Raw genomic sequence first — 18158 nt, 5'->3', positions numbered from 1 at the left:
GCATACCATATTAGGTCAAGAAATAGACAGTCCTTCGAACTGGAGTTCTAATTATTATCCAAAAGGCAAGCGGCCTTATTTTGAATTTTAGACTATAGGCAATGGCAATGAATTTAATGAGCAAAAAAAATCTTAGATTTTATAGCTTGATGAAATGATTTGCTAAATTTAAAGGGCTTATTTGTTTGTTTGACATTTGTAAATTTGTAGGCTGTTTGGAAATAAAATATGTATTACCCATAAACTGAAATAGCATAAAGCAAGATCTATTTTAAATATTAAATTAGAAATTATCAATAAATTTAAATACAAAAAAGAAGTTGTTGATTTTAGAGAAAGCAAAGTTAGAAATTTTTAAAAAGAATACCTTTTCATTTCATTCATTCATTTTTTTAGACTTTGGTTTACTGTTGAGCTTGTAAATACAGTTCAAATAAATGTTAGGACACTTGATGGCGTTCAATAAGTGAGTATTTCACATCTATTTTGAATATTAAATTGGAATTTAGGTATGGCATATCAAGTAGTGAGCCATTAACGAGTAAAGTCGCCGCATTTGAAGCACTTGCATTCGGTGGGCTCACGCAGACGGATGTCCATGCTGCCCATTTCCGGAGAGGTCAGGCGGGTGCCGTCCGGGTCGTAGCAGTGGGTTAGGGTTATGACCTTTTCCTTGAGGAAGCTTTCGCGGCAGCAATAGCACTCCTAGAGAGAATGGTGCGGTACAATTCTCAGCTAAATTCAAGAACAAATCCCACTCACTTTCAGAAACCCCGTGGGAGTAATGACCGAGGGCTGCACCTGACTGTTGCACAGTCCCTCGCACTTGTTCACAATGACATCCGCGTTGCAGGTCCTCTGCATCCTGCCCAGCTCGTCGAACTCCTCCTTGATCAAGTGGATCTCCGACTTCAGGGTCTCGCAGTTCTCGTCGCCGGTGCCCTGGCTATATCGCAATGCCCTGAGGCCCTGGGGCAGGAGGACCGCGGCAACGAATAGCAATTCCTGGACCTGCATGCTGACCCACTCCCAACGTCCAACTGTTTGCAATCCCTCCAAGCGGCATCTCTTTTATACGGGACAAAGGCTGGACTCAATTGGATTCTATGATATATGTCAATGACTGGCTGATGGAAGGTTTGTGTCCTGCCCAGCGGGTGAAATTCGGTCGCTTAAGTTGCGGTAGGACCGAGGCAGCTTTCACATCGCTCTTCGATTCTGTTAATTGGTGATTAAATCCAACGACTTGGCCACAAGTTGCGAAAAGTTGGGTGCGAAACCCATTAGGAATATATCGATTTTTTGGGGAATATATATATATATTTTTATAGAACAAGTAAAGTCACTGTGCCATAAACAGACTCATATTTGTAGCTTTAATCCGCAGACGATCCCATTATTCTTGGGGCTTCCCCGCACTTTTCCGGCCACGTAAACAAAAAATGAAATCGCAATCTGTCTGAAGTTTCCCACCTCTCGTATCTCCTTTCTCCGGCCTTTGGCCCAGTCCTCCCCCCGTTGGCATCGTCTTTGTCTCGCCCAATTTCGCAGCAACCACATTCTCTTGCCCTGCAAATGTATCTGTATCTGTATCCCTCGGCGGGCCTGCCCTTCTCCACTTCGCTCCCCGGCGGGCTGGATGGTCGATGGCTGCGCTTTAGAATCATCGACGCAAACGCAAAAAGTCTCAATGGCGCAGTAAATTATGTTTTATTATGCAATAAAGTCAACCATAAAAACGCTGCAATAAATTAAATTAACTACTAAAAATGCTGATTTTATTTTTACCCTCCGTTTGCAAAATTGTTGTTCAGTCGGTCTCGTCTCCATATATACACACGAGTATTTGAATACATAAACAAGGATGTATGTTTGTATCCATCGTTCGGGTGCAAAGTTTTGTTCTGCCTTTTTGGTTTACTGTCTGGATTTGTGCTTTTTACCGAAATTTTCCCTCTGAATTGTTTTAAACTGCAGTTGGGTACAGATAAGGCACATGTCATAAAGTAAAAAATAAACTATTTGTTAAAGAATTCTTAAAGATAAGATATTTTGTAAAATTGTTTCCTGTTTTTACAACTATTTTGTAGTATTATTAAAGATAAATAAACTATAATTAGATTTACTGTTACTCTAATCATTTTTTAAATACAAATTTGTGTTTATTCATAAGCTGACTCAAATCGAGTACCAAGTAATTATATTAAATAGGAATTACAAAGGAATCTTTTAAATACCTAAGTTTATTTTTACCCCACGCTATCAGCTCAATGCTCAAATTAGTGAGTTTTGCTAAGGAGCCCAGACATCAAAGGATACTAAGGGTAAAAAAAAACGTCCTGCAGCCATTGTGCACATGAATGAAATGCAAAGAGACACACGACCGGCAGGAGTGAAAAAACAAAAGCGCAATGCCTTAAATGAATAAATATGACACATAAATACCAGTCAACAATGGTTGGCCTGTAGGTCTCTGCCAAAAAATGTAAAAAAAAATAAAATCAACAGATTTCCAAAGCAAAAAATAAAATCAGGAAGAGCAAAAAAAATTGCAAACATCGTAACAACAAAGCCAGCCGACCAAGCGACAGGGACCGACAGTTAATTCCGCGAAAGAGGAAATTACAATTCATGCCCTTTGGCGGGACTCCATGATTATCAGATCGAATTAGTGTCTGCCCGGGCCTCTCGTCCCCATCCCCACACCCATCCCCTTCCCGGCTCACTGTTCCGAATATGTTTGCCCTGGGGCCACATGAGCCACACATTTTTTATTGCCGCATTCTGCGGCGTTTTTGCCCTCAACCGAACCGAACGGAACCGAACCGCACCATTTGAATGAACTTGGACCGGCTGCTCCTTTTGTTTTCCGTTAACAACAAATACAACAATTATGAGTGTGTGCCCCGTCTGGCCGTGTCCTGCGGAACCTGTCATGACCAGAAAGTTGCCCTTATTCTTTGGTTCGCCGTGCGTTCATTTCACTGTCCGCAGACAAGGAAAAAACCATAATGTATGGCAAATAATAAAACAAACTCTGACAGACCTGGCTGTGAATTGTCATGAAATCGTCGGAGTGGTGTCGATTTACTATGCTTTTTTAAGCCCGATATGCGTTAATTCAATTACAGATTTTGTAGAAATATACATTCCCTTTCAATGTCTCTTTCAATCAAAACTTCTCTATATATTTTACTATTTAAATGAGTAAGGACATCTTATATTATATGTGAATCACTTAATTAAGAAATTCAATTTTATTTTTTTAATCTATATTCTACTAAACAAACAAGGGATATTAAAGACAATAATCCTATGGGATAGGACTTAGTCCTATCTTTATAAAATGATCACCTACACCTAAACTATAATAGCCATATAATCCCTTGGAAAATGCCCTTTAAAAAAAGGGTTTGCTTTATCTAACTAATTTAAATGATCAATTTAAATAAAAAAATAGTTTTTTTTTCTAAACAGTTTTTTTTTTATTAAACAAACAATAGGTATAAAGGACAATGCTCCTATTAATTTCTATCTTTATAAATTGATCACCTAAAAATATTTACAACCCTTTGTATGCTCAAGTAAAAAAAATATTCAATTTATTGTTCCTATGCCTGGACTGCCTAATAGTTTTTTAATGTTCCCCAATCCGTCGTCTTGCTCTTGCCTAATTGATTTAGAATTGATACTCACTGTCTGTGTCTCGTAATGGCAGCCGTAGAAACATACTCGAAAAGTAATAATCAGCAGACACATTAATTATATTAAACCGATTTGAGCGCCTTGGGGCTGCCTGTCTGACGACTAGAGACCGGGCTGAGCTGGCTCTTACTCGGCCAAAATCGCTGTTGACTCATTATGGTAAAGACATGTGTTAATTTATGTAACTTTCCCAAACTGCCATTGTGACGTTCATTAATCATTTTTTCGTTTCAAGATTTTCAAGACATGTGGCCCGTCTCGCGGAGCGCTGCCTACTCTTTTATGTTATTTTTAGTTAATTGTTTGCGCTGTAAAATGTTTATGCGTTTTGGCCAACAGCTCGATTCGGCTGCCTTTGCCCTCTTTGACTAATGTGTGCCGCGTGTTCACGTTTTTGTCTCAATGATTTATAGTTGTCCGCTGGACAAAGTCATTTCTGCTTTGGCAGCGGTTTTGTGCGGCTGCAAAACATATCAATCATATCGGAAATTAATTTTGATAGCCGCATAAAGCTTGTGATATAAAAAAATGGTGGAAAAGTAGAAACGAAAATAAAATAAGGTATTGCAACATACCCGAGATGCCATTTTTCAGCGTTAATTATTGGGGATAGCTTACTAATGGATTTTGTATAAAGTGATAAAATGCTTTGATGAGGTTTATGAGAATGATAAAAAAGTTATTTTTATTGGTTATAATGTTCAAAATTGAATACAAAATAATGTATAATCGAAAACGAAAACTCTTTCAAATGTAAAAACCAAAAGAGACCTGAGATTGTTAATATAGGTTAACCATACATTTATGTTAATAATTTAAGGTAAAAATTTCTTGAAAACTTTTATTTTAAAGTGTTTTTGAGTCGTGTACCTATTATAAGTGTTATGATTTGCAAGTGCGGCCAATCCTCCAGTCAAAAAGTAGTAAAGCGAAAGTAGCCAGCTACAGGTCGCTTTGCCCGTTAGCCAACTGTACACTGCCCTGCATAATTACGGTGCGTATGTGCCCCAACATTCAATCTCGCGGCCCCCCGTCCAAAGCCGAAAAGCAAAACCCCTAATCAGCATTAAGGCGCGCGGAGCCTATTATTAAGTTGATTGCAATTTTGGATAAGCGGAGGCAGCCAAAAGCGCGGTGCTATGTGTGGGTAACACCCCGGCGATCGGCGAGAAGTGGGGCTCTTCCTTACGGTTATATGGTGGGAAGTGAAGATCATTTTGCACGATTTACGAGTATACGTTGTACATATAGAGCCGAGTGAGTACCCGGGGCTAGAGCTGCGGATAATGGTTACGGACAGCGACGATGAGTGGACGGTGGCTTCTACTCTCTCGCTGTCCGAGGAAGTTAAGACTGCCCCACCGTCCAGCACATCCATCAATCGTGATGGATAACTGACAGTTTGGGGCGTTGCGGGTTCTCAATTTTCATGGTCAGCTCCTCGGTGGAATAAGGAAAAATTCCATTTACCCGTCAACCCAATTTGTTGATCATTAATCATTGATATATGCTCGATACATGTGCACACTCAGCCCGTTCATTGGGCTTATTTGGCCGCCTAAATGTAGCATTGACCCATTGGGGAATTCGTTTAATTGCGCATGTGCCATGAAAAATTGGCATAAATTAATATGGCCAACAAATTTAATTAGCCATAAATCAATGAGTTTATTAAACAGTAGCCGGCAGCCAATCATGCCGTAACGTTTTTCCACCAATAAACTGCCGCAAATTGGCTAATACCAAATGGCGTTATGTGTCGACCCCAGAGTTATGCCCGTTGCCCCCTCTCTCGATCTCGCCAACGCCCACAAGTCTCGCCGCGCACATTAAAAATCAGTTAAATTCAGAAAAACACTCTGCACTACACACCGCCAGCCCCCCGTCATAAACAATTTCCATGGCAAAAAGTCGGAGTCCGGCTCTTTCGGATCGGGGGACCCATGGACCTCTCACTGTGCCGGCTGTCGAGAGACGCAGCTGGATTCGAACTGGTTATAGGCCGAGCCGCCTGGACTCCGCTTCTGTGTGCGGTTGGATGTGCCAGCAAAAGCCATTTGGCACATACATTTCAAACATTTATGGTTATTATAAAGCATTTAACATTATTATGGATGCCATGGGGCATCTGTTACAATCTGACGGCCGACCGGCAGTAATAGCTGCAGCACAAACACCGGCAGCAGCCCATATCGCCGGCTTAAATAATCACTCTGCGGTGTAATTAGCAAAATATTTATTGATATTTCGCAGAGTGTGTGCAAAAATGAGCAATGCAATTGGCCAAATGCTGCATTGGGCGGCCAAACCAACTGGACTTAGGCGCGCCAATTGATCTCGTGGAAAATCAGTTTTTCGTTTTATTTATTAACTAGTGTAAAATATTTGTATTCTCTACAGTTAGAAAAACAAATGGAGCGATTGTAAATTGAAGAATTTATTTATTGAATTTGAACAATTGCATATGTTTTTGGATTCAAGAACGAAATATTGATTCAAGAACGAATTATTCTTGATTCAAGAAGGAATTATTCATGATTCAAGAAGGATTTGTTCTTTATTCAAGAACGCGCAGTATATTCGTGACTATTTTCTGTCATGGATATCTAAAAATATATTCTTGATTGAAGAAAAAACTATTTTTGATTTGAGAACAAATTATTCTAGGTTCAAGAAAAAATTATTCTTGATTCAAGAAAGAGTATTAAACTTGTTTTTTTTTGTGGTGGAAAAACGAAACTATAATTTATGTTAAAACTTTTAATTTTTATTGATTGCCAGAAGAAATTGTAATGCAAAAAAAAAGTTCACTTTTAATTCGGGTTGTTACAAATAGGACTATGAATGCCAGCACTCAAGACCCGCAGATTAATTGATATGGCATTTTGCACTCATTTGACTGGACACAATCTCCTACCGAATCAAGCTTATTTATGTTTTCCAAAAAACGTTTGCCTAACAAAAACTCGAAAAAACGAGCAGAAACTTGACAAATAAGTTACGCTTAATTTTCTGGCAAGCGTTTAAAAAACCGAAACACGCAACAAGGCAGCCACCTAAAGCAAAAGCCATTAAAAGCGACGCGACACTTTTGATAACAAATTCAAAGCCCAGACCGAAGTCGAAGCCAAAATCGAGGCAAGCTCGGCTTGAAGAAATCGAACCAAACTTACTATACCGAATCAGAGTCACAGTCAGCCCATAAACATTGAATTTTACGACGCTGTGTGGTCTCGTTTGACATATTGTGGGCTTTACGATTCCGAAATTAATGACACCATCCTATGGCCCAAGTCAGGTAACGGACACTGGATTGGGGGCGCCCTCCTCTCGGATTTGACTTGGCTGGTGCCATACCGGTTTGTGAATATGTATTTTTTTGGTCGAAGCGACAGCCTCATCAGTTAATAAGACACATACCCATTTTTATGGCATTAAACGACGACAAGTGAAACATAAAATATATATTTACTTTATTTTTATGCGCGGATGGAGCTGAAAACTCACTTGACAAAGCAATTTGCAATGCAAATTGATCAACGCGTTTGGTTAGTTTTTCGGTTTTCTAAAATTCATTTCGCTTTGCGTTTCTGCGTTTTTTATCGGTTTCATTTCATTTCAAATAAATCGTAATCAACTGAATTTACGAACTGAGGCAACGGTGACTTCACATTCCCTTGAAGCTTAGCTTAATTAATTTCAATTTAATTTTTTTCCAGGCAAAATTTATGATTCAATTGCATTGGGTGGCATGTAAATTTTTCAGTTGAGCTCATTAAATGTCGAAAGGCATTGATGGAGAATCGTGATTAACGAAATTAAAATACAAAACAAATAATTTCCTTGAATATTAATAATATGGTATTTGATTTGTTGTTTCGATTTATTTCCATATGAAATTAAAAGAAAGCGCCGAATATATTTCAATGTAATAAAAATTAAAATCAAATATTTCAGTATATCCTATGTATGAGTTAAAAGGAAGAAATTCTGGGATTCTGAATAGAAAAGTAAAAGTAAACTCTTTATTTATAATTTTTTTTTTATTTTATAAAATTTATTTAATTTATTTATTTATACTTTTCAGTTTTAATTTAAATTTAAACTTTGTAATATATGATGAAAAATATATTTTTAGAAAATAAATTAGTAATTACTTCTTTGCATTTTATTTTGCAAAATATTTTAAATATATTTTTGATTAGAATTTAAACTCTCAGATGTATTGTACGACTTTGGAAAAATTATTTCAGTAAATTCCTTTTCTTCTCGTTAATTTTATTTATTGCACAAAATATTTTGTTTATATTTTTGTTCAAAATTTAAACCCACAGATACAGTACAATAAACCTCAATTGATCGGTATTTGCAACCAGGAACAAGAAAATCCGGCAAAAAACGCCATCATAAATATAAGTAATAGCTGCAGCAATTTTCGCACTATATCTTGTGTATTATATAATGTAGAAAGTGCGTGCCGCACAAACGCATGGAACGTATAAAAATAATAAATTACTTCGGAGCGCGAGGGATCTGGAGGGGGATTCCCGGTCGAGTTGGGTCGAGAAGGGATTTTTGTGGAGCGTTTATTATGCGCACAATAAAGGCGGCGGGCGCAGCGGCGACATAAATTAAATTTATGATGCTTATAAATATTCCACAGTCATTTGTAATACAGCAACAAACGAGGGCAACAGGATAACGCAAGGATGTGCCGAGCCTGTCGGTTAAACAAATTGTAGCCGTCTCTTTGGCGAGGGGAGGGCAGCAAACAAACACACACATACTCGCGAGTGCTAGGGAGATATATTTGATTTATGGGTACGCGAGGATGAATAAAGGACTTCCAACTCCGAAAATCCAATTGCCACCACTAAAAGTGAAAAGAAATCGTCCATAAAAAAACGCTATATGCGCGCATCTATATAATGCGCATGCATGAATTGATGATACAAGTTTTCAGGCACCTGAAATAGCCGGCGAATGGATGCTGGCTAATTTATGGATAGGCAGCATGAACATGATTTATCATCATCGAATTTATGTTATATAGCTTGTATTCGCATCGCTTAATGCGGAATCTGACCTAAATTATTGCCTGTGCGGATTTGCCGCTGAGTTGTTCGATTGATATACTCTATAAATAAGTATTAAGGTTTATTAAAATATTTAAAATGGGTTCCGAAAATGCATGAGTATATATTTTTTTATTATAAGACACATAGATACAATACAAATCTTACAATAATTTGGGCAGTGTAACTACACCATAAGTCCCTGCTGAAGAACCAATTCGAAATACGTTCACACAAGGTTCGTACTCATCTGCAAGACGTTCGATATTCAACTCCTGCTTACATTTCTTATTCCCTGGCCAATGAACATAAAAACAACAAAATATATTAATTATAAATTTTTAAAAAATTAAACGAGACATACATCTATCATCTAGATGCTTACTTATTTAGAATTTTGTAAGGTTGGTCATACCGGTCACCAAATTCAAGATTCTTATGGGGACATCGCTTTGTAAAATTATTTCAATAAATTTAAGGGAGTCCTTTCGCTCGATTAAGAAATCCTGGATGGTGTCATATGATCCCGGATGCACATAAATAAATACGGATTCTAGGTTTGGGCAGTACTGCTGAATTGCAAGTGCCAAATGATCATCCCATATCAATTCCTTGATGGTAGAACCGCAATACTTCAAAAGAACCTCCCACAATTCTGTGGGTAAGCCGGAATATGATTTGAAAATATCTCTTAAGCTCTTGTAATTTTCTCTACTGTGATAGGAAAATGCGTTTCCTAGATACTCATGAGCCTGAGCCAGTTCCAGTTTCTTTTTGAGACTTAATTCCGAAAAGACTAGGTCGAGGACCTCAAATGGCAAGTCGGTTAATTTCCTCAGATTTATCATCACAGGGCTTCTATACCGAAACTACCGAAATAATTTGTAGGAAAAAGGAACAGAGTTTTGATGTTGTAGCTGGTGAATATATATTTTTTGTATATATTATAAAAGGTAATCCTCTTTTTGACTTATTATGTGAGGAATACTAGATTTCTTTTATACCGCAAGCCTTAATATGCATTTTTTGTCAGTATAATGAACTTAAAAACTTTATTTAAAGGTATTATTTGAGAATCAGAAGATGTATTTACTAAATGCTGGACGGTTTTTCAAAACCGGGGAAAATCTCTCTTTATTTATAGTATTGTTAGTATGATATGTTTGTAGATGTACCTGCCGACTTATTTTCCTAAAAATGGTACTCACCACCCAATCCGTAATCTTTCCAATAAAAAAACCAATCTTTCACTTTTGAAAATATTTGCCTGATTTATTTGGGTATAACAACATTGGGTATTTGGTAAGAGTTCAATGAGAGATTATTAACAATTCGATTTCTACGAGGGCAACTCAGTAATGGCCGTGACCGTGCTCGGAGCCGTGATCCTGGCCATGGCTGTGTCCGTGACCGTGATCCTGCTTCAGCGAGTAGCTGTGGGAGCTGCTGCCGTGGCCGTGACCATGGCCATGGCCATAGCCATGTCCTTCGTGTCCGTGGCCGTAGTCGTGGCCGGAGTGCGAGGAGTGCTCCTCGAACTCGACGTGTCCGCCCTCGTAGCCGCTGTGTCCGTGCGCATGGTGCTCCACCTGGTGGTGACCGTGGATCTTCTCGCGGTGGACCTGGGCCTCGAATCCCTTGTGCTTATCCGCCGTGTAGTGGACAGTTCGCTTGTGACCATCGGCGTCGATCAACTCATAGTGTCCGGTAACCTTGTGGCCATGTCGTGACTCGCTCTGCGTCTTCACATCCCCGGTCTTGTGATCCTTGACCCCGTAGGTGAAGTCGTATTCGGCATGCGAGTCGTGGTGGTCATCGTGACCATGGTGGTCATGGTGACCCCCGTGACCGTGGTGTTCCTCGTGGTGATCATCGTGGGATGTCAGGTGCACGGAGGCATGACTGCTGGCTCCACCATGGTGGCCATGATGCTCGTGGCCATGGAAAGGAGCTGCCCGTATAGCCACAATGGCCAGCAGGACAAAGGCAACGACAAACTGGGGAAAATCGAGTTGTAACATTACCTCCTTAGCTGATTATCCTTCGAACAGAACTCACCTTTTGAGCCATGGTTCCGCAGCTAGTTTATGAGTTGATCTTGGCTGGACTACTGTTGTCTGATCACCAAGCTGAAGTGAACTGTGCCTAATCACCTTTAACCCGGCCTTTTTATAGTTGGAACCATACCAATAGCTTGAACTTTCAAAAATAGAATTGCCAAATCGCTCTTTAGTTACGCCCCAATTTGCAGTTCAAGTTCAGGCCGCACTTTCGCCCCGGAGACGTGCAATTATACTCGACAGACAGCTCGACCCTTTTATTTTTAAGCTGCCGTTTCGGAAATCGATAAAGAAGAGAAATAAGCACAAAAATGAGGAAAGAAAAGAATGGCAGTGTAGTAATTCATTGTAAAATTTACTGTCGCAACAATTGCCAATTTAAAGTGGCATTGTTTATGCATCGCATCGCTGTCGTTGTCGGGCATTATAATCCCCCGGCCGGGACTGGGATTTGGATTGGGATATGTGGGCAAAGCCAAGAAACAAACGAGCCAAAAGATTTATATGCCTGACAAACGTCGTTGAGTCGTTGACGTCAATCAGGCCTGACAAAAAGTCATCAGAATTGCAGTTTGCCGTGTGCAGTTCTCCGCTTGGCCGCTTCTTCATTTTGGCCAGATCGGAAAGGCCTGCCTCCACCGGCCTCCTCCTCCCGCTCCTCCGATTTCGATACCGATCCCTACTTTCTGGGCTTTCTGGCTTTCGTCCCGCCAATCGGCCTGTCAGCAGTCAATCGGCTACCGTCTGTCAATGTCGTGTCGCCTTCATCAAAGGCCGCGTTCGAGTTGACAATGGGGATATTGGTTCTGTTTTGTAATCCGCAAAGGATAAGGATTTTCGAAAGTGCTCAGGCCTGGCAGAGGAGCCCCTCAAAAGTATGTGGCTGAGCAGTTGGAGGGCAGGAACATGGCTGAATGCAATTTGCATTTGATGCGTGAATTAGCCGGGAATGTGATAATTGGATGGGAATGTTCTTGAAAAGGGATCAGATATTTGAGGGGTGATTTAAACTTTTAAACTTACTGAAAGGAAAATATAATCTTACTGCATTCTTTATTTTTTAAATATTTAAAAACCACAGTTGTATACACATAATTACTTATACTATTTAAATATTTTTATATTAATAGTGATATTTGCTTCCAACATCCTTAAAGCCTTTCCATGGAGATTTTTTTGGTCATATTATATTGTTGATTGAATTTGATAAAAAATTTTCTTGAGAATATAGGTTGACTCAACGACTTATGTTATGGATGTCAAACAAGAGTGATGTTCATGAATTTGTAATATTTTTAGATGACAGTCTGCAATATAAGTGTCTTATACTATCTTAGGAATACCCAAGTTGTATTCATATTTATCTCTTACTTTTTTTACTGATTTTCCCACACAGTCCCCTAAAGCTTATATGGATCATATTATACGGCAAGCCAGGGCTTAATGGATTATCATTATGGCAACTGGGCTTATGCATCTATAAGTAGAGCTTCCTTTAAGACCGTTGGAATCCCTCTCGTTTCATCAACGAAATTGCCCTTATGGCATGGCGATGTTGCTGCTGCGAGTTGAGAGTTGCAAGTTGCCAGTTGCAAGTTGCCAGTTGCCAGTTGCCAGTTGCCGTGGCTGTCGACTCATCGTTGTCAGTCCAGGGGGCGAACGAAAGGCTGCGTTGTTTGGTCCGCTGGTTCGTTGTCAGTGTCACTGCTGGCTGCGTTTTGTGGGCACATTTCGGCTGCTTGATTACTCATGTCAATCAGGCTTCCAAACAGCGACGACATGCTGTCAATCTTTGTGTCATGGCCGCTAAAGTTGTTGGTCGGCTGGTCGGTTGGTCGGTTGGTCGGTTGCTTGGTCGCTTGGCCAGTTGCTGGAGTCGGACAACAAGTACGCTTGATTGCCGGGCCTTTTGGGCCTGGGTAAAAGGGTAAATACAAATACAAATACAAGAGGAAAAAAAGGCGATGGGGAAAACGGATGATGCCACAAAGGTGCCCAGTGGCAGTGGCAGTGACAGGGACTGTGGCTGCAGCCCAGTACTTGATGTTGCTGCCGTGGCCGTTCGATTGATGTGCATTGTATGTAAATTGGGCGGTCGTTTTCGCATTTGATGCCCTGTCAAGGGATAATCAACAGCAGTGGCAGGAGCGGATCAAAAACCGCAGACATCGAAGGGACAGGGACTTAACATCGGCTGCCATTCGTCGTTGCAAGTCGCCACTCATTATGCGCTCGCATACGAAATTGTTTTCCTCTGTAACGAGCCTAAGAAATACGATCAAAATGCCTCGATAATTTTCCCCTCGGCACACCATCGTGACCATAAATATCCTCGGCCGGCATCCTGCCGAAAATTGAAAACGACAATGTTGAGGGCTTGTTGACAGATACTCATTTGACAGGACCCCATCAACTGTCAGTGCCAAGCGAAACATAAACTGAAGCGAAACACAGCCCGACTACGAATATCGAATTTAATCGCGATTGTGGGGGCTAAAAGAGGCATATTGCTTGCCAGGGAACGTCCTTTAGGCAATGTCCTTCATAATTGGCATTTTTCTGAGCAGTTAACATTTTAGAGCACTCATAATTCTTATGAAAGCTATAAATAATTTAAAATTATAAGAAACTAGGGAACCATTACATACTTTTGATCTGATGGCTTGGATTATTTATAAGATGGGCTGGTTTACTTTTAAATAAATATCAATTATCTTTTGTTACAATAAATATGATAAAAATCGTAAAATATTTGAATACTATCTTAAAATGCTTAATATTTATTTATACTTAACTTATTTTGTAAATATTACAACACTCTTACCATTTATTCCTGAAAAAATTGTTTAAAAAGCTAACTAAAGTTAAAATAGTTCTTCCCAAAAAATATGTTTAATAATAAGTTCAAGTAACTGTTTATCTAAACTCTTTAAAGTAAAGTATATCTTATAATTTATCTTTTTATAATTAATGTTGAAGCTAACTTTTGTTTAAAATTGTTTAGTTTTAAGTTGTTTATCTCTAAATACTTATTTTTTTTTAATATTAATAGGAGTATCCTAGTACATATCTGAATCTTTATAAACCTCTTTTTCCAGAGCTTTCGGGTACGTTGACAATAAAATATCAGCCGGCGAAGAGGAGGCTAAAATGCGTAAGACGATTCACAGCAATTGCAGTTGAACAAGAAACTGGTTGGCAGGCCATAAAGTTAGCTGTAATCGGTAATTGCGATAAATAAAGTAAGTGGCCGGGTCCGAGGTGTTGGGACATCCGGGGGGCACAACCACTTACCCCGACGTGCCCCTGCAACGCCGATTACTCTGGAGCACGGAGTCCGGAGAAGTGTTGACAATTCTCGTCAATTACGTTGTAATGCGTTTGCCGCGTCGTGGCAACGCTGGGCTGCCTTGACGTTCCAGTTGGGCCACTTGATGCATTGCTTGACACATTATGATGCTTGATTTGTTGTCATGGCAATTTCGCCACCATCCCGACCAGGCCTCAAATGGCATCTGCCCCATCCTCACCTCCCTCCGTGTCAATCTCCGGAGGCTGCGACGCTGTGTAATGTGAATTTTTCACTATGGACAAATGAGTTTGTCGCGGCCTTTTTGCGTTATAATTACAAACGCTTTTGTTTTTTCGCCTCTTTAAATGCTTGCTGTGAACGAAAATAGTTGGCAACGCAACAACATTGTTGGGCCTACCAGTTATTAATGGTTAAGTCTGCACATGTTGGTATTTATCAGGTTGTTTACTTAGCCGCTTCTTCTGGCCATTTGCGATATCTTTCTTGTTGTTCCTCAATTATTTGCCAAGCAAGTGAAGTACTTACAAGTAATTTCTAAGGTTTTTGAAATGAAAATAAAAATGTCCAGCAATGGAAAGTATCTTTTATACTTTTCCAGTTAATATTTTAGCTAACTTGTTTATCATATCTTAGAAAAAATCACCAGAACCTGTTCTATTAACAGTTTGAATTTATTTATTTATTATCAAGAGTTAGTAAAATGCCTATCTAACATTCTAAAGACTCTCAATTACTTAGTCCCCCTATAAAAATTAATTGATATGGGCCATTAGGCAATCGCGTTAATTAATCTGTGACTTGATTTCGAGCGTGTGCAGACAGGAAAGGCCTTTACAAAGGCAGCCTGGGCAGCGAATCAAAATAAAAGTGACTGTAATTGATTGTGAAGTCGGTTTTGAACTTAGCCGCCAAATAAGCCCAATAAAGGAGCGTATCGCATAATCACAGCACTCGTAATTGCCTCCCATGAACTCGATTAGCACAGTAGCTGGATGAAGGCAAATTATGCATGCTTCCAGTCAGGTCGGATTGAAAGGCCTTTTCACAAAACGTCTTACCAGTCATTATAAGCACTTGTCATTAATGACATTTTGGTCGCCGATACTTAAGACATTATCCCCCGGGTCTCACGAGATGGAGCACAGTCCCAGGTCCAGGTCCCAAGAGGGGAAAAAGGCAAATTGTGTAGCATTTCCTGCCACTTGAGGCTCCGTTCCTCATCTGATCTTTGGCGGCAACCAATAATTATATGCGCCATAAACGCTTTGTCATCTCTCGCTCGATGGGGCCTAGAGAATGCAGATTAATGCCCGCTTCTGGCTGGGTCTTTTGTCATGAGCATAATTTTCTCATCGATCTTGTGATTAATCATAAATTGTATGCTTCGGGTCGGCTCTGCTCTTTTGTCCGAAAGCCGACACATGTGCTTCATTAAAGTAACTTCTCTTTCTTCCTTTGTACAAGCTGGCGGCGGCGACTCGTATAGATTAATTTGAGGCCTGTGGGGCCTGCGATAGATCACGTTCGATTACGCCGGCTGCCAGCTACCAGTGTTCCACATTTGATCGATCTATCAATGATATGTGGGCCATTATAATCGAAATATACGGTGGGAGACTGAAGTTGAAAGATACATGTTGTAGGTGAATGTGTAAGGGAAGTACTTGGAGGAATCTTTAGAGGTGATTAAATAACCTTATTACAAAACACATTTTAAGTTTAGATACAGTGATGCCGGAGATTATGAAATAAAAGTATTTACGATTTATGAGAACTTTTATAAGTTACATTCTGTGAAACGAATTTTAAGGTGGTACTTTTAAGCACCTTGTTCTGATAATCTTCTGAAATATCTTTACTCCTTTTCTTTTTCTACTTGAAACACAGAGTCAAAGGAAGTCGACTGTATGTTGCACAGAAAAAATCTACTGATAGATAGATTTTACACCTTAATTCCCTTGGTACTTTAAGCTCCCAGCTAGGTTTAGGAAATATGATACATCTGGCATTTGTTTACGTTCGGGGTGTGTTCTGATTTATGTTAATTTTGGCTACTTAAGAGATCCTGCTGATTTGCATACCTTTGATTCGATTTGATTGAAAATCTGTCATCATTCCCACTGATCTATTCGCTCCCTGGAGAGGAACAAAGTGCACCCAATTAGGTGGCCCTCTAGGTGACACCCGGGGGAATTGTTGAACCTTCCATAGAACTCTGTTTGGTAGCTCCTGGCTTATCAGAGGCCCGGACTAATCAGTGGCCACCAGATCTTCACAACAATGGGTGCACTGTGATGCATATCGAGTTACCTTCACCTTGCTGCTGCATCAAATTTCACAGTTGTGTGAGCCTAAACCGACAAAACTGAACCATACCGCATACGATACCAATTGCCGGGGATAAGCTGAATGGAGGAACGACAGCTCAGTCGTCACTTGTATTGTTTGGTTTCTGGAACAACTACCGGGTTTTGTGCGATCTGTATCTTAATTCGTTTGTTTTCATCAAATTACAAAATTGCGTGTGATAACAATCTGGCAGTCGGGACTACGTACTAATCCCTGACGAGCAGTTTCCCTTCTTTTGAGAGCTGTCCATCATGGAATTAGATATTTATCATAAATGTGCAGAGGCCGTAAGGAGTTTCGGGGCGAGACCCACACTCGAAGCTCAGGAACTGAGAATTTCACCCCTAGGTAGGACCGGGCCAGCCCCTAAGTGCCATTGTATTTGACTGGCTGTCAGATTTGAGATTTGCTAAGCTGCCCCCCTCACTTGTTGTTTACCCATCAGCCATTGTGCTACATATTTTGTCAGTTGTCTACCAAGTGAGTATCTCCGGTGCTCATCTCTAGGCCCTGGTCCTCTGCTCTGCTCTGCATCGGCTTATTTAATGCATAAACAATTGCTTCCATCTGGATTTCACAAAAAGTCGACAAAAGCAAACAATTCCCCTTCCCCCCGGGGCTCTGGGCTCGTCGATCTGAGCTCTAAGCCAACAACATCTGCCCGAAAGAGTGGGAAACTGGGTTCTGAGTCGCTTCAGCTTTTTTCCAAACTGGATTTATGTTGTGCATAGCGATTAGCACAAAGGTGAGAATAGATTTTGGCAGCGCAGGGCGTTGCAGGCTGAGTGGAGCGGTGCAGTTACCGCAAATATTTGTACTTCTCAAATTGAATCCTTACATTTGTCTCTTTTTTAATTACTTAAAAACAAAACCAATGTGTTGCTGGAAGCACAAGGTTGTGAAATGTGACAGGATTAGCAAGACTTTACTTAGAAATTGGAGAACAATTTTAAGAATAAATTCTCGGGGTGGGATGAAAAAATCTTTTTTGAAGTATTTTATGAAATGTAAATGATAAACTCACTCTTGGAAAAGCTTAGTAGCGAAATTTGCCTACAATTTCATTTTAAATTCTTGCTACACTTGTAAGAATAATCTCTTAAACTTAGGTGGTACTTACCACCCCTTCCAAAATGAGGCTTTTTTATAATACTGAAACTAAAGCCTAAATGTTTGGTCATGTTCGCTGGTGTGAGATTTCCTGGTTTTATCAACCAACTCTGCTTCCTATTCGTATTGAATGTCGCTAAAATAATGGAAGGCTTTTTGGAAAGAGGGGCGGGGTAAATAAGTAGAGGGCTGATATATCCCTACCCCAACCCGTGCCACGGCTCTCAATCAGACCGGGGAACCTAATTAGCCCTCGGCTTGGTACACAAGGTATCAATTTTCCCGACTTCGCATCGGATAACACATATGTGGCAATGGCTGGTGCTTATGTATTTCGAAAAAAGGACCAGTTTCCAAAGTCCTGTGCCACCTTTTTGCCCACCTAAATGGGGGCGCTAATCTCTGCAACAGAGATTAACAGCCCAGCAGACACAGAAACCAATTTTGTGTGCCAGCCAGGCTGCAGAATGGCTCTTGGTCAAATGACAGCAGCCAGAAGGCCTAAATTTACGGCTTTCTGGGTAATTTGACACTTTGGACAGAATA

The 18158-nt window shown here is 40.1% G+C and overlaps 2 protein-coding genes and 1 long non-coding RNA gene across 4 annotated transcripts; all 3 read right to left on the bottom strand.

Annotated features, from left to right (window-relative positions):
• Positions 1-534: 534 nt before the first annotated feature.
• Positions 535-1017, bottom strand: LOC108032470 (partner of bursicon). Its single transcript, XM_017106293.2, has 2 exons — positions 763-1017; positions 535-705 (listed from the first exon to the last, which is right to left on the bottom strand). The coding sequence occupies exons 1-2, from the start codon at positions 1015-1017 to the stop codon at positions 535-537; spliced, it is 426 nt and encodes a 141-aa protein (XP_016961782.1).
• A 7863-nt stretch (positions 1018-8880) lies between these two features.
• Positions 8881-9762, bottom strand: LOC108032468 (uncharacterized). 2 transcript variants are annotated; one of them, XR_001768616.2, is made up of 2 exons: positions 9145-9762; positions 8881-9075 (listed from the first exon to the last, which is right to left on the bottom strand). It is a non-coding gene; the product is annotated as an uncharacterized LOC108032468 (long non-coding RNA). The 2 variants fall into 2 exon arrangements; XR_007763364.1 differs by having other exon boundaries at positions 9166-9762.
• Positions 9763-10025: 263 nt separating this feature from the next.
• On the bottom strand, positions 10026-10953 carry LOC108032464 (histidine-rich glycoprotein). The gene is made up of 2 exons (XM_017106289.3): positions 10839-10953; positions 10026-10777 (listed from the first exon to the last, which is right to left on the bottom strand). The coding sequence occupies exons 1-2, from the start codon at positions 10848-10850 to the stop codon at positions 10133-10135; spliced, it is 657 nt and encodes a 218-aa protein (XP_016961778.1). The 5' UTR covers positions 10851-10953; the 3' UTR covers positions 10026-10132.
• Positions 10954-18158: the final 7205 nt, after the last annotated feature.

This window comes from Drosophila biarmipes, chromosome 2L, assembly GCF_025231255.1.
Source record: "Drosophila biarmipes strain raj3 chromosome 2L, RU_DBia_V1.1, whole genome shotgun sequence".
In the NCBI taxonomy this organism is placed as follows: Eukaryota; Metazoa; Arthropoda; class Insecta; order Diptera; family Drosophilidae; genus Drosophila; species Drosophila biarmipes.
The sequence above is the reverse complement of the archived record's forward strand: the minus strand, read 5'-3'. Positions and strand labels throughout refer to the sequence as shown.

Excerpts from the sequence above, each read along its gene's own strand:
- LOC108032470 (XM_017106293.2), bottom strand. The coding sequence starts at position 1,017 with ATGCAGGTCCAGGAATTGCTATTCGTTGCCGCGGTCCTCCTGCCCCAG. Across the intron at positions 706-762 it reads CTCCCACGGGGTTTCTGAAA|GAGTGCTATTGCTGCCGCGA; the intron begins GTGAGTGGGATT and ends CATTCTCTCTAG.